We start from the raw sequence: 17,486 nt of genomic DNA on the forward strand, positions 1-17,486 counted from the left end.
TATACTCAATCATATACAGCCTATAAGCAGGGGTGTAATTTGCTACAGGGCCGGGGTGGCAACTACCCCTCCAGATCCCAGTTACCTTCCCATCTGTAATTTAGTTTCTTCACAAATCTTTTCAAAACTAAGATAAGCCTTCATAATTCATGCATCCATACGTGTCTGTTTTCTTGTGCATATCTTTGCCTTTATGGTACTATAAGACTCATTCTTCATTGTCATTTTCACTTGATTTGAGAAAATTGGGTCCAACTTTTCCCCTCCCCCAAAATTTTCATGAAATTACGCCACTGCTATGAGACGAGGAGGGTGTCCAAATATCACTCCAATAACACACAGAACATTTTCATGATATTTTTTTGGCCCTGTTTGGGCCAAAATTGCTGTTTTGCGGTAGAAAACGTAAGAAATTTGCAGCCGGGATCTCTTCTATTAAGGTACTTAAAATATCCGTTACGATCAGATCTTTAATTTCTTCTTCGAATGATCTCTCTTTGAATGATCTACAACAAGTGGCTCAATACGATATTTCTATTTTTTTTTATATACCGCTTATTTCATACTATACGTTTTATACGTCGTCCTGTCTCGTTCGTCCCTTATGATATGAAAAAAAAACACTTTTTTGGGCTACCTAAAAATATGAATTTCTATATGGCACCAACACTTTTACTTTTTGCTGGGCCGCGACGATGTCTTAATACTCAAAACCAAACAGAATAGGCTACATTTTCACAGTGCTAGTGGATAATGAAAACAAAACTTTTTTTTTTATTTTTCTAAGGAATTAAAAAGGAAACAATCTTTAAAAATATCAGTGTGTAGGTGAATACTGTTACTCTTTCTCTGTACATAAAATGCGGTTAAGCTGTGATTAAGCTGTATTGAAATACATTTTGTTTCAGACAAGGATAGCTTTCCATGTTTTTTCTGAATAATGACTTTGCTAATACATACACAGCCAGTGCAGCAGAAAATAGAAACTTGTTTTTATCATTCCCAGTTTCTGGGATGTCCATTGGGGAGGGGGGGGCATTCGTCCTCCAAGATTTCGAAAAATAAATTTTTCGTATTTTATCGAAAAGAATAGCCATCCTCACTTAAGCTTGAAAAGAACAACAACAAAATGCCCCCTCCCCGCGTATTTCCATGAACTGACGCTACTGATTTACTTCTGTATTTTTTTTTCGTTCTGAAAGACAGAAGCTGATTTCTGTTTTATTCCAGCTGTTTCACAACAGTTTTTTTTGTAAGAAAGCAAAACTGCTCTGATGCTTAACTCAAATGGAAGACTGAGACTGAATGAATGTGTGTGCTGAATTAGGTGATCGAAATGAAGGAGAACAGGAAAAAAAGGGTACATTTATAGAGAACAGGAAATTTACACAAATAGAGAACAGGAGAAATAGGAAAATTTTCGTTGATTTAAATTTCCAATTTTATGTAGCTCGTCTGGAGCTCATCTCATTCTTGAAATTGGAAAGATTTCATTTTTCCACTTTAATTTTGGGTACAGTGAAGTTTTCATCATTCAACTGACAAAATATTGCCGGCAATATTTACTGCCTACTAAGGTTTATGTTCCATGTGCAGTTTTTTTCGGTATGCTCTTTTCTGGCTTCAATATTTCAACATAAAGCGGTAATTTTGTAATACGTGATTCGATCGGTGAGTAAGGTCAAGACCTTGTTCAAGTGGTTGTTTATCTCAATTGCTAAAGTAGGAAAACAGTCCTTTTATTCTTCTTTCGTTTCCTTTTTTTCTAACCAAATATTTACCTCTAACACATTATTATTCACAAGCTGAGATTTACCTTTAGCCATTTACAGAATTAAATCTTTGAAAATGGTTTAGCATTTCTTTTATTGAAAAATATGTCGAAAATCGGCTGAAATTTGTTGGAAAACGGAAAATTTCCCTATTTCATAGACAAGCTAGGATCATTCTTTAAGAAAATGTCTACGCACTATTATAATTCTGGCTTGGTAATTTAATGAATGTGAAATTAATAAATCCACTGGTACAAGTATATTGTTCTTTTAGGACAAGTTACAGCTATAGGATAATTGCAAAATTTCCAAAGACCATAGACCTGTGCTTAATTAGGTTTTTAAAACGTCAGCTATACTTGTATACTGCATATTTTTTAGTATATATACTGATTATACACAATATTGATACTGGCAATTTACTATATATAAAGTAAATATACTTTTACTGTATATACTGATATTCAAAGCAAATCCTGCATGGCGCAAAGTAGTTATTGTTTTTGGAAGGGACTAGAGCTCATCATTCAGTATTTATAAAGTCCGAATACGTGAAAGGTGACCATTTTTAGTGCAAGTTCCGTGCTGGATCCCCCCCCCCCCAAGAAGCAGCCCCTCGGGACACCGCCTGTAACCACATGCACGACGATTTCAATTCTTTCTATTATATTTAAATTTTATATTTAAATATTATAGTTAAATATATTATATTAAATATATTAAATTAGCTATATTAAAAGTGGATTCAATAAACTTTTTTTTTAGATAAAACTAACAACCTCTTGATCATAAGTACACAGAGTTGGAACTCTTAGAACTCAACCTTTTGTTCATATATTGAATAAATTCTGTTTTGGAGAAAATCTATTAAGGTTCTATATTCTTAGTGAGCTTCTCACTGCTATGGATCTTCATATGTTTGGATAAATTGTTGCTCTGAGAGAAACTTTTACTGCAGACTGCGCATGTGTATGGTTTTTCCCCTGTATGAAACCTCATATGCCTAGACAAATCATTATTTTGCGAAAAACTTTTACCACATAATGTACATGTATACGGCTTCTCGCCTGTATGAACCCTATGATGTATGGATAAACGATCAGTTCGAGTAAACGTTTTCTTACATATACTGCATTCATAGGGTCTCTCACCAGTATGAGCTCTTCGGTGTACAGACAAGTACTCAATCCGAGTAAATGATTTCTTACACACATCACATTCATAGGGTTTTTCACCTGTATGAGTCCTCATATGTTTCGACAAATCCGAACTTTGATAAAAACTTCTATCACACAATACACATTTATATGGCTTTTCCCCGGAATGAATTCGTCGATGTACATATAATCGATCAGTACGGGTGAATGTTTTCTTACATACATCACACTCATAAGGTCTGTCCCCTGTATGCACCCTCATATGATTAGCCAATGTGTACTTTTGAGAAAAGACCTTCTTGCATAGGTGGCACTCATGTGCTTTCTCTCCACTTAAAGGCAGCAGCAGAGGCATTTTCTTTGTCTTCTTCGCCACTTGAATTGGCTCCTCTTGTGTTTCCTCTACATTGTACGAGCAATGCAGTATAGAACGTGGCTCTGATTTAATGTATAAACTAGGCCCCTTCTGGCTTACATCATTTAAATTATTTACACTTAGCAAAGGTTCACAATCTGAGCCTATTTCTTCTTTAGGTATTAGCAGCAATTGAGACATTCTCTTCATTTTGCTTTGCATACCCGGTGGCTTCTGTTCCACACCATAGGAACTGCAAACAGAAGAGCTGGGTTCTGATTTGATGTTTGAACAGCCTCCATTCGAGTATTCTTGAAATAAGTGGCTGATGCTGGGTGTCTCTAATTCACTATCTGAGTCTATTTCTTCCTTTAAACAAACACTTGCATATTCAAGTATACAAGGAGTTTCATCTTCTTCAAATACAGTATTCCAAGATGATGATGATATTTTCACGTCTAGAATAGGAAAGGTGCATTTACCGAGAATGTTCGAAATGTTCGAAAATACCGAGAATGTTCGAATGTCCAAAATACCCTTTTTTCTCCTTGGATTTAGTCAGCGTTGCAAGTCAACATTTTTAATTTAATGCAAAGTTTGGTGATGACAGGTTAGGTTAGATTCGGTTAACGAAGGTTTTTAACCCATTTATGATATTTACAATCAAATTTAATCTAACCTGACCTAACTTTAACTTTTCCATCATAGCTTGCATAGGACTGAAAAATCTGACTCGCATAGCTAATTGAATCCAATCAGAGAAAAAGGAATTTCAAACATTCACCGACATATTCAAAGATGATGATGATATTTACACGTCTAGAATAGAAAAAGTGTACATAATACATATGTAACCCTGAATGTTCGAAGTTCGTGAATTTCCGAAATACCTTATTTTTCCCCTTCGATTTAGTCAGCGTTGCCAGTACACATTTTTAATTTAATGCAAGGTTTGATGATGACAGGTTAGGTTACATTAGGTGAGCTAAGCTTTTTAACCCATTTATGATATTTACAACCAAAAAGGTTGCATAGGATTGAAATACTCGCTAAGCTAATTGAATCCAAGCAGAGAAAAAGGAATTTCGGATATTCACCGACACATATATACGGACACACAAACATATATACTTTACATATACACACAGGTTAGGTTAGTAGAGTAAAGATTCTCTCCCCCACTATGGTCAGCCCTGATTCCTCCCCTTTTCCACCAAGGACACCATAGTACCAAGGACAGGCAAAATGAAGTTTGACAGTTTGAATTTGTAGTGGGAAGTTACACTGCGACATATATAATATATAATTAAAAACAAAAATTTAGTTTTTAAAGAATTTGACTTCCGTAAGCAGTTAGCAATTTTGGGTAGTAGCAGGTTCCGAACTAAGTAAAAAGAAAGGTGGGTGAAAAACCGTCCGTTATGTACGTTTTTACTGATGAAGGAACATAACGAACCATTTTTCACCCACGACTCGTCATGTACGTTATGTAAGTTTTAAATTCACTAAGGCCAGAGCCTAAATTAAGCATGCTTTCTTTTCTTTTTCATTTTGTGCCTTTTTTGACACATGTGTGAACTAAGTTCACCTGCGGTACGCTCAAAAATTATGTGATTTATTTCCATAATAGCAAACAAAATACCCTTGTCTGAGATTTTGTATTTCTTGTTCTATGAGAAAGCTACAATACTTTTTAATGCAAGTCAGTCTTGTAAGCGTTCAGTGGTTTTATTCAATTTTCATATACAGGTTTATGATCAGGTCCTACTCAATTGGATGAAATGATTTCATTGCAGCCCCCCCCCCAAACTGACTTGTTACTTATCCCTAATTGCAACTTAAAGTTTCTAGGGTGGCAATTTGCGTGCATTTTTCCTAAATAGACATTGGAGATTATTAAATCCATCAGCTACCTTGCTTTGGATTAGCTTTATGCTATCTTCAATATCATCATTTATTCATTTTTGTTTTTGGATTACAGAATATCGTCAAGCTTGGTTATTTATTGCAAGAAAGAAAGAAAGGTGGGTGAAAAATCAGCAAGATATAAGCTATTGACATTTTGAGTAGTAGCAGGTCCCAAACTAAATAAAAAGAAAGGTGGGTGAAAATCAGCAAGATATAAGCTATTGACATACGGGACCAAACAGTATAAGAAGGCGTAACTTTCCTTTGAAAGTGTAGTTATTTTTAGGAATCAACAGATCGCTAATGTCGGAACATTTGCGGACGAAGAGCTTTGTCAAATTTAACTAATTAATTGTGCGTTTTTATTTTCACGGTTAGATGTGGCAACACTGACGAAAATGCAATATTATCCAAAAACTTTGTAATTTTCCCACCTTCAGTGAAAGCATTGGAAATGAATTTACTTTAAAAATCCCTATCAAACATTCCTCTTTTTACAGCTAAATCTCTGAGGAGAGTACTCATCAACAAGACGAAAGTTATATGCAGTCCCGATCTGTAAAAGATGGCGAGGGAAGGGGGAGGGAGGTTCAGACCAATTATCCTAGGGAGATGGGGGCCATATCCAAAAAAGGAACATTTTACCACGTCAAAACGTCCACAGATTCGTTCTGTCTTTTTCAAATTACGGAGTTCTTGAGATATGTGATAAGATAGATGTATTAGAAGGCAGATTCAGACAGCGATCAGAAACACTCGTAGGTTTTCAGTTTGGTTGTATTAATCATTCGTGAGTCGTTGTTAGTGTACTTTTTAGTGCTTGCGATGATAACTGTTTTTATTTTGTATGTTTCTGTCTCCATACTCCTTTAAGTATATCTTTATATGTATATAAGGTTCAAATATATTATTATTATTATTTATGCTAGCGTTTTTCAGTTTTATTAGGAGGGACCTTCAGTTGAATCTAGATGGATTGTTACTCTGCGTAAACAAGATTTAGGTGCTTTCAAACTGATTTTGCTGCATTAATTGCATAGTACATACACTGACAACTGATCCTGTGTATCTACTTGCGAATTAGTCGAACCCTACAAAGTGGGTTAACAGTCACTCACTTGACTGTTAGCCGACTTAGACAGGTTCCTAATCAAAGCACAGTAGGATTTTTGTAAATTAAAGTTCTATTCGTGATTGAAGGGGGTCCATTTTTGATATTTTTATTTTTGAAATTGAAAGTATCAGTACTATAATTGGCAACATAGCTGAAATATTTCAGCAGCCGCAGAAGTAGCCTACTCTAATTACTACTACTCTAATTACTTGATTAACTTTTGAGAAATTGTTCTCATGTATCAGACCAACCAAAAAGCTTATTTTTACGGATATAGAACATATTAAAAAACACAACTTCTTCCATCGTTTTAACTTAACCTAAAACAATTCGATAAAATAAATTCTTCAAATAAAAATAAAGAGCTACATTAAACCAAAGGGAAGCAAATTAATGTCAAATAACAGTTTTAAGCTTCAAACTAACATAAATCATTTTCAAAAAATAAATGAAATTCAAAAACGAAAATACATTACAATAAATACCTAGGTAACTTAAAACGAACAGAAACTATCACAAAAAAGAGTAGTGCTAATCTTCCCTAAGCTTTCTAAAGACTAGAACGTTATTTACCTTTTACTGAAAACAATTTTACTTCGAACTATGTCTTTTTATTTGTCTAAGCGTAAAAAGAAGAAGAAAACAGAAAGTGCTAATGAATATACATTGAAAGTCTAATATATATATTGATTTTAATTCCTATATTATTAACGTTATAAAAGAGAAAACGTTAAAAATGTGTTGTGTATTCAGTAAAGCGGAAATGCCGTTCTGGTCTTTAGAAGACCTGGGAGACGTTATCCAAACTATTTATTGGCTGCTAAAAAAATGATATTCAATATTTTTTCAGTTTTCTCTATAAGAACCAAAATTTCGGCTAACCACCAATATATTTTGAGGAGTATTTTTTTTTACCGACAGTCGTACTATAGAGCTTTGGATAAATGGGTACATGAAATACTATACAAATGAATGGATTTAAAAAATGAATAAATTCTGGGCCAAATAAGGCTGTAGCCACTCTGACTCCCATTACAACCGTGAGCACAGAGAAACATTGATAGACAATTCCATTATAAGAATCTCATTGTGTTATATTTTGTACTGCTTGTTTTTTCATAAATATATCCATCTCGAGCTCATTTATTAACAAAAAAAATTATGATCTGTTGTTTAAAAAAAAGCTATAATGTCAAGAATCAAAGTAACCAGATTCGTTTCCAGCTGAGGTTCCCTTCGTTCTGAAACTTTAATTGATCTATCTTCACGGAACATTTCACACTATGAATCAACACAACCACAATTTTTCCAAACTTCTTTTGTCCTTGACGAGCTACCCTAGGTCCCCTCAAGTGGAAATTTTAAATTCTCCCATCTAATATTCCCTCAGAGCATTAACTGAGGCCCTCAAACCGTTAATTTATACCCTTTACTGTATCTTAGATATCACGTATACACCTTTTTGACAACCTCGATGCACAAAGGATCTTTTGATTTAATCGTACGTCCCCTTCAATATTTCCGGGAAGTTTCAAATTAATTGCTCCTGAAATATTGCACATATACCATTTAACAACCTCGATGCATATAGTTTATCTGAATTTAGTCCCAGAATACGTCTTTGCATTCCTTGAAGAATTTAATGTAATAACTTTAGTTCATCCTGAGATATTGCAGATATGTCTTTTTGACAACCCATATGTACAGAGTGTCTTCTGCTACAGTTCAATACCCCTCAAATTTCTCTATAAGTTTCAACTTAATACCATCTTAGGTGTTCCTCATTTATTGCATATATTCGATTTTGAAAACTATCAAGCACTTAATGTCTTTTGAGGTAGTTCAATATTTCCCTTGAGATTCCCTGGAATTTTTAACTTAATGCCCTTAGAAGTTCCTGAGATGCTGCACGTGCGCCCTTTTGAAAAAATGGATGCAAACTCTGCATGATGAATTAATTCAATATCCCTCTCAACTTCCCCTGAAAGTTTCAACTTCATATCTTCAGCTGTTTCTGAGAGACTGTAAATACATCCTATCGACAACATGTGTTCTGATTTATCTTAACGTGCATTAAAGTTTTAACTTAATATCATTAGCCGTTCTTGAAATATCGCAGGTACACCATTTGAACAACATGGATGTACATAGTGTTTTATGATTTATTCCTATATCCCCCCAACTTAACCGGAAAGTTTCAACAAAATACCCATAGGTGTTACTGATATTCTGTAGACGAGCCCTTTTAACCACTTGGATAGTGTCTTTTGATTTTATATACCACCCTCCTCACCATGAACTGAAAGTTTCAGCTTCATACCCTTAGAAAATCATAAGATACTGCAGTTATACCCTTTTGACAACCTGGATGCACACAGTGTCTTATGATTTAGTTTAATATTTCCTTCTTTTCTATCTGACAGTTTCAACTTAATAACCTTAGCTATTCTTGAGTTATTGAATATAAAGTATAATGATGCATTTAATGCCTTTTGATTTTGATTAATGTCCCTTTCAGTCCCCAGAATTTCCAACTTAATTCCTTTACTGATCCTGAGGTAATGTAAATACGCCTTTTTGATGAACATAATGTCTTGGTAATTTCGTTCAGCACACTCCTCAAAATTCCCTGCAATTTTCATTTAATACCCTTTGAAGTTCCAGATAAATGTCCTTTCGACAAGCTGCATTCAAATAGTGATTTATTATCCTGAAATATTGCAGATACGACATTTGGACAGCCTTGATGCACATAGTGCATTTTGATTTAGTTCAATATCCCCTTCAACTAGCCCTGAAAGTCATAACATAAATCTTTTGATTTGATTTTAAACCCCTCCTCTACATTCTCTGAAAGTAAAAATTTAATGCTCTTAGTCATTGTTGCGATATTGCAGATATGCCCCTTTGACAACATGAATGCACACAATATCTTTTGAATTACTTTAACATATCCTAATCTGATTTAGTTCACCCCCCCCCTTCTACGAAAAAAAATTGCACCCTAATACCCTTAGACATTCTTTAGATTTAGCTCATAAATATCCCCTCAACACTTAATGAAATTTACCCCTTAATACCCCTAGCTGTTTCTAAGATATTTCGGATGCACCCATTTGACAACCTGGATGTAGAGTATCTCTTGATTTAGTGCAATATTCCTCTCAACACTTCCTAAGAATTTCCACTTTATACACTTATCCGTTCCTACAACATTTCAGATAAGCCCGTTTAATATCTGGGATACACATATAGACTTTTAATTAAGTCCAACATCAGCCTTAAGATTCCCGTAAGTCTCACCTTAATACTTTTAGCTCTTTCGGACAAAGCAGGGATCAAACACTCTCCCCTTTGCCTATCAAAACTTCTGTATGTAAACAGCGATATAATTGTTTAGCTTACAGCCCTTGCCCCAGGGAGCATTAGGGAGGGTCATTTCATCCCCAGAGGCATATTTATCTGCCCTTTTGACAATTTTGAACAAAATGACAATCTCAAAACTTTGGTCCGATGTCATTGGGAGAAGTTCAACTAAAAATAGAGTGTTTGCCTCAAGTCACTTAACTCTTAAAAAGAGCACTAGAACTTTGATTTCCACCCAAAGGTTTCGAACGACAACTCCTTCTGTACAAAGTGGCATGGTGAAAAAATGATAAATGATACCCTATCTTTTGCGAATCATGTTTGGACATGGATATAAATACTGCAAAATAATGTAACAGGCTACTATACAGCCACACTGAAAAAGAGGGGGGGGTGAAAACCCCCTCTGCCTAATGAGGGCAAAAAAAGCATATCCAGTCAAGGAAAAACTAAGCTTTAACTTTATTTTTTAAACACACCCTGATTGACTTGATTCAAAACGGCTGGTTCATGTCATGAAATAGGAAAATCAAAATTCTACAATGGCATGATTTTGTATGTGTTGCTAATCTGATTTTCCGAACATTTTCTTTAAAACGTATTTTTGTTGCAACTTCTCCACGGTTAAGCTATAATATTCCCTCACTGCATTCTAAAGCCACAAAGTTATGTGGAAAGTATCACTTTCCCATGCTGAAAGGATTTTATTTTCTGATTAGAATAGGGAAATTTCCATGTTTGTTCTAATTTTGCCTATTTTTTCTTCCTAGGAAAGTAAATTTTTGGATAAAAAAAAAAAATCATACGTTTTTCCCTCACATTTCTCCAGGTACCCACTTGGAGCTGGGTCGACTCTAGCTGAGCTTACAGAGTCATATCCCTGACTCCTGTTCCAAAAAAAAATCAGCAAGATAAGGACTCGTATCCCAGCCCTTAAGAACACAGGATTCCAAGTCTAGCATGCCAACCACGTGGGTATGAAACTCTATTTTATTCTGACAATCTTCAACTAAGCTTTCTGTATTGTTCTTTAATGTGAAACATTTCCATATTTTACTTTGCCTCTCGCCAAGTCTCTTTTACTTCATAATTCAATTCAGTTTTTCCTATTTCCAACTAAGTAAACAAAGTTAGTTAAGAAAAACTAACTAATGAAAAAGCATAAAAAGCAACTAAGTAATAAAAAAAGAAAGAAAAATTCAACCTTCTTCGTTTCTGATCAGTGAATCTATCTTTGGAGACCTGGTGTCATGCTTTGGTTGCGCAAAAGTGTTGGAAGGGGTAGACTTGGAGGCATCTTGTTTTGGGGATGAATCGTTAGTGGTAAAGAGCACCTCAGAATTACTTGTCATATCTCCAGCCTCTAAAAAATACAATATATTAACACAGCTGATAAATATAAAAAAGATAAAAATAGCTAAAGACAATAATGCGGGTGGTTTAGAGAACGACTTTCACATTGCCCCTAAGTTAAAAAAAAAAAAAAAAAAAAAAAAAAAAAAAAAAAAAAAAAAAAAAAAAAAAAACCGAATATAAGATAATCTGCTTTTGATCAATGGCTTGATTCATCTTTTCAAATTAGGTAAGTTTCAAGAAATAGGTGGTACGCAATTTGTAAATTTGTATTTTATTGATAGCAATGTATACAATATAAAGAAAATGACCATATTATAATCAAGAGTATAATCATAACAACTGTTTATGTTTGAAGCTTTTGGAGAGGGCAAAATGGGACTTAAAGAGGGCAAAACGAGTTCTAGAGGCTGCGCCAAAGCCCTTGCTGTGCAGACGGATTGAAATCCACATGTTAGCTATTTGTTATAGTTTGACAAGGTCACATGTTTCAAGGATGAGGGCTACAGTCAGTGAGGATGGAGGAATATTTACAACCCTGCTTATTGCTCTATATATTTAAACAGCATTTATAGAAATAAAATTTTCAGCAGAAATCTGACTCTAAAAAAGGCTTGATAAACTAGGAATGCGATTACATCTTGATGCAACTGAATTTTGATAGCATTTGACCTGATTATGCACAGCATCCTTGTTAAAGAACTATTAATGAATTCAATGTAGAACTAATTCAGATAAGAACTATTGCTAGTCTTCTCATTAATAGACAACAGAAATTAAATGCCAGGATTAATTTTCCGATAAGCTACAGATTAACTGCGGTGCGCCACAAGGCACAATCCTTTTTGGTTTCTTGTTATGATAAACAAGTTGACAGTGGGCTATGAAGATTGACAGAAGGATGTGGCAATGTTTCGTTGCTAGAAAAATGTTACAGATGTATCTTTGTCAGTAGGATGTCTGCTAATACAGTAGCAAGTCTGTTGTTTTAAGATTCTCCTATCCGCCCATTACGGCTAATGAAAAGTCCCCCCTACTTGAATAATGTGAGCCGAGAGCGACATAATTGTCAGTGAGTTCGACATTTACACGGAATTACGGAAGATTAAACCGAATACATATTCATACCCTGGTGAATTACCTGTCAAATTGCATGTCATGTTGCTGTTGCAACACAATTTGTTGCAACCTGTCATGTTGCAACACAAATATGCAGCCTTCATAGCATCAACTGCCAGCCCTTTTAAGATTCTTTCAACTGACGAATAAACAGTTTTTAGAGAATTTGGCTATTTGTGCAATATTCGGAAAAATATTCACTTCCAGTTGAAGAGAAGTGGAGTAAGTAAAAACTTGTCCACAAGGACGAAGGATAACAACGACATAAAAGCGAATTTTCACATAGCAACATTGAAATTCAATAAGCTTTTAGTTTGAACGAGTTTTAAAAAGTAGCTTCGCGAGTGAGAAAGCATCTTGTGAGAAGATATATTTCAGAAGATTCATCGCCTGGTAAAAATAAAAGAATATCAAAAACGAAAAAAGCTCTTTTTTGTTTTGTAGTTGATCTTTTTTTGAGTATTGGTTCCTGTGTGGCCGAGTTACTTACAGTTCATTACCACAAATTGTTTGATCAATCTACAAACACAGATATCAGGTAGCAGAGTAAATAATAAGGACTAACCGTTTGCAAAAAAATAAGTATGAAAATAATATAAAAATTTACAATAAAGCAATCTGGAAATAATAATCGAACTTTTACTTTCAACTATAATATACATTTTTTTTAGTCAAGCATGTATTGGGGTTGCTTCTATTTTAATCATCCATTCCACGAATTTGAATACAATTATAGCTTAATTTTGTCTCAATAAGAGGAGCAGAGAGGAGGGGCAGCAATCTTTATGGTAAGAAGATTATATTTAGGAAAAGTTTTGAATGGCAAATCCAATCCTACCATAATTTTTTTTTATTCTATTGTTTTTATATCAAGATTAGCCTTCATTATTATCACAATCAATTATTCACAGGGTTAATAATTGCTCAAGCATAACAAGTTGTGGAGGTAGGCCTAGGTATTAAAAAAAAAATTCAATGCCCTAATTTGAGCAGGATATCTATTCTGTAGAATGTCATACACTTACTTAACAAGTTTCCTAGACCATAAAAAGATCCTAGACTGTAGTTCAACCACTCAATCAAGCATGGACACCCGCCAAAACATTACAGGGAGGGGGGCACCGGAGTACCAATGGTGAGGGGAGAAGGAGGGGAAGGGGGAATGCATCTGAAGATAAAACGTTATATGCAAAATAAAATTTTCAAGAAAAAAAAGAAAAGTACTTCATTTTTACATACCGAATGAAGCAAAATTCAACAATTTTTAAATGGTGCAGATTCCTGGCAAAAATATCAATTCTTTTAGTTGGTACTTATGTATTACACTGCCAACGCTCAAGAAGTGAAGTTAGGTTAATCCCACAGCCTATTTAGACACCAGTTGCGTGGAGTCGTATCTTGCCCGTAGAAGGATTTCAACACACATCGTTAAACTAGGCGTCAAGTTCCGGTGCTCCCACAGCCAGTCAGCGCGGAAAGATCTTGACTTGATTCCGGGAGTGAAAACAGAAATTTCTGTTGTGACCACCGTGGGTGCGTAATGTTATCAGAAAAAAGCAGTGGAGGTCTCACTTTTATTGCGAAGGAATACGAAAGGAATAAATGCGAAAAAATGTATTATAAAGCATGGTTTTTGTGTTTTTGTGCGACTGTCATCCGAACTGTCCAGCCATTTTATGGTAATCGACACAAATACCCGTCATAATACTTACCTATGATAAATGCGCAGCGGTCCTATTATTTGATATAGTAATATTCCTATTTATAATAATTTTTTAGGAATGTATTCCGGAATATAATATTCAGAACCCTTACTGATAACTTTTAGATTAATTTGGGATCAGCCAGGAATCACTAGATAGTTTACTACTCGAGACACTGATTTCTTCATAAAGTCCGCGAAAAGATTATCGGTCATCGCAAAAAGGCCATATAATTTTCGAAATTTAGGAGTCCATATGCCGAAAGGGCTAAACTATTCTAATTGAGCTGCGAAAAAATAAAAAATGAACTTTTAGAAGGAGGCGTTGCGTACTGGCTGATTTCGTACAGACCATGAACCAGTCATAAGGCATAAGGGACCTTGTACACCAACCGAGTAGAGGACGACTACAGGACTACTCAAGTTCTAAATTTTCCACCGAATTTTATAATTTACCTTTCTGTAGCATAATTTTGGGTTGTGAGCAGTGTAAATAATAATTAGACTTCGCTTTCATTTGTCTTTTCAATTCTTCTAATCAAGGACAAGCGATCAAATACACTGAATACGTGAATGCACTGCGATTTGCAAAAATGGCAAAGTAGAATGAATGATGACAACCAAACAGACCAGGACTACTGAACTAAGTAAGATTATTGACAGAACAGACAAGACAAAGGAAACGTACCTTGAGATTTACTACAGACTGGATGTATGAAAGTCTCCCAACCCTTCACAAGAAGAAGACGTAACTGGAAGAGATGAGGTATAATAATCTCCTGTTGGTTCAATTGAAGTTCAATCAACCTAGTTCAATTGAATGCTATAGGAGCGCTACGTTTCAATAGGTACATATTCGCGCAGTGCAAGTACTACTACAAACCAACTTGTCGCAGCATAAAGCAGCTTGGGGTCGAAGCAAAAGAACTTCTCTTTTGCTACCTCCTATGACAGTCTTGCAAATGAACGCAGCGACGGGTAAGTCATGCTTCGGAAAAGGACAATCGGGCACTACGAGTTGAACCAAGAGTTGAAAAATACATTAAGAACATTAATATCAATAATCAAACGAAAAAGCATTTTACCTTCAAACTGACATTGAACTGGATATGCCCCGGCGTCAAATACAACCTGTGGAGGGTTGCTGACAACCAAAGATTCGTGATTTATCTCCAGATTCTTGTTGACGGCAATAGGTTCCAACGAACTTCTAACTGAGGAGTCATTCATCGGATCCGTTTGAAACACAGGTTCTAGAAATATATTCAGTGATTCAAATAGTAATTCTAGACGTTTAAAGGTAGCATACAAGAAAGTTTAACTTCTATTATTTCTGCATAGACTCACAAATGATTGTCCACAATTTATTCCAAACCACCTGCGACTACCAGTCAAATATTTCAGAATGACATGTGTTTTACGACAAATTGTGTTCATTTGTCGGGGCAACGATCTACAAGCAGGGTCACAATATTCCTGTAATGACCCTTGATTAGTTTAGTTTCAACATTTCCGAAGCATTGGCCATCTATGAACTTTTAGCATCCAAAATGACATTCGGGCAGACAACACAACGAACCTCTTACTGACAAGACCCTTGAGTGGCGATCCATTGCAGGAATATCATGGGTCCCTATCACAAAATACTTAATCTAACTTCAAAACAACTTATGCAGAGACATGAACTTTCTCTGAAAATTGCTTACCGAAATCTGATGATAACACTGACGGAACAGTATTTGGTTTTACGACACCTCTTGTACTAAAAATATCTTCTGCCATAAGGCAACTCTTCGGGAAATGTTTGGAGCAGATCCTTTTCCTTTTCTGGATTTCTTCTGGAGTCAAAGATTCCAATAAATCTGACCTGTTCACAGCGATCAACCATTCCGAAATCCTGAAGAAAATTTTAAAAATTTAACTTTTTTTGTTTATCATCAGATGGTCGGGGTATGCTCGAGCTCATGTCAACCACAGCCTATATAGCTCTGATCTAAAGAAAACGTCGGAGAACGCAAACATAATCACATGGGAACTGGCAGACGCAACTGTTCGGTTTTCGAGAGGGGGGAGGTGGATAAATCTGAAGTCGCTTGATTTAGCCGAAAATGAAGTTTGTGTGAACGTTCGGTCGAACGCCTAAAAGTGTTCTTTATCGGTTGTACATACGAGGGGGCACTTTCATCTTGGTTTTTCCTGTTAATTAATCCAGGGTTTACTAGTAACCCCACACATGTTTGGGATAGGGGCATTTTATTGAGTCCCACTATCATCTCAGAGACTCGTTTTCATTGATCGACAAAAATCTCGTCGTATTGTCTTTATTTTCGTTTTGGGACTGTAGAGTTGTAACTCTTGGGTCTCTTGTGTCCACTATTTTTGGGACCTCGATGAAAACTCTAAAAGCCTTATAGGTTGCAAAGAGGCTATATACTTTTCTGGACAAGGATTTCCACTGAGGAAAGAGCGTCACTATATCATAATTAAGCTAGAGCAAAGTAAAAATGAGCTTATAGACCGAGGAATTATGCACTGGCCGATTTCGTGTACACCATGCGCACGCCAGTGTAGCCCCAACAGATACATTTTTTATCAACAGAGCAGAGGAGTATAGCCTACAATTTTTAAAGAAATTTGATTTCACCATACTTCTGACCAGTATAGGCATAGGCCTACCTATTAAAAGCGTTATTGAGTCTTTTCCCGGCTCTCTTCTATCAGCACGGAATTTCTTGCATGGAAGATGAAACTTTGTACCAGTAATTTAGCCTGAATTTCATAACGCTGAATTTCTTCTTCCATTTGTAATAAGATGGCACAGTTTAACAGGGCAAGGAATTTTAAACCGTCAATAGTAGGCCTAGGCTATGTATTTTGCAAAGGCCTTGGCTTTGGCCAGAGTATTAGGCCTACCAACAAACAATGATAACAGGATAATAATAATAACAATGTATTTCTATGCACATATTTTTGCATTCAAAAATATGTGAATAGGCTACAATGGAAAACGTAAATCCGCATTAGGTCCATTTCATACGAGCTGTGGAGCTTACCTTACTTATTAGCTGGTATTTCAAAATATCACAGCTTATAGTCTACCTACATATGCTGTGAAAAATACGTAGCCTACTACTAACGGTTTAAAATTCACTTAATTCCTTGTACACCCGTCCTGGAGATTTCCTAGCCTAGGCTATTACTCATGACTAGAGTGAACTCGGAATGAAATCATGCCGTACACTTATTTTAAACTAATAAAACTAATCTTACACTACTCGAGTTAGAGGAATTTTCCAAGTTTTATAATAATTTTGATTTCACAACTTAATCCTCTGTGGTTTAATCAGCATTAGCAGAATACAATTTTCAAATAAATTATACCGCGTCATGTTTTAAGAAATTACGAGTGCTTAACATTGGTTAGATTCGATATTATCAAGCTGCTGTTTTTACGTATCTATGTTGCAATGATGTATGTCCTCCAGTTTTTACCGATTTTTTTCGAGTAAATCGTTCACTCCACAGGTATGAGACTAGGGAGGCGGATAATTTTATTGTTGAGTACCGAGACACCACACGTACAGCTTTCGGAATTAGGTATTTAGCTCCGGCTATTTGGAATGATATCCCAGCTGGCATT

At 35.5% G+C, this 17,486-nt stretch overlaps 1 protein-coding gene across 6 annotated transcripts in view; it reads right to left on the minus strand.

Annotated features, from left to right (window-relative positions):
- Positions 1-754: 754 nt before the first annotated feature.
- Positions 755-17,486, minus strand: part of LOC136032750 (zinc finger protein 570-like) — a 52,619-nt gene continuing 35,887 nt past the window's right edge. For 3 of the 6 annotated variants that reach the window (XM_065713088.1, XM_065713085.1, XM_065713086.1), the window contains 4 exons: positions 15,553-15,743; positions 14,932-15,099; positions 10,877-11,035; positions 755-3,742 (listed from right to left, as the gene is read on the minus strand). In XM_065713088.1, coding sequence (XP_065569160.1) covers positions 2,640-3,742; positions 10,877-11,035; positions 14,932-15,099; positions 15,553-15,628 — 1,506 coding nt within the window. In that variant the 5' untranslated portion in view covers positions 15,629-15,743 and the 3' untranslated portion in view covers positions 755-2,639. The remainder of the gene's footprint in view (positions 3,743-10,876; positions 11,036-14,931; positions 15,100-15,552; positions 15,744-17,486) is intronic. The other 3 variants (XM_065713091.1, XM_065713089.1, XM_065713087.1) reach the window with 2 other exon arrangements.

This window comes from Artemia franciscana, chromosome 11 (assembly GCF_032884065.1).
Source record: "Artemia franciscana chromosome 11, ASM3288406v1, whole genome shotgun sequence".
In the NCBI taxonomy this organism is placed as follows: Eukaryota; Metazoa; Arthropoda; class Branchiopoda; order Anostraca; family Artemiidae; genus Artemia; species Artemia franciscana.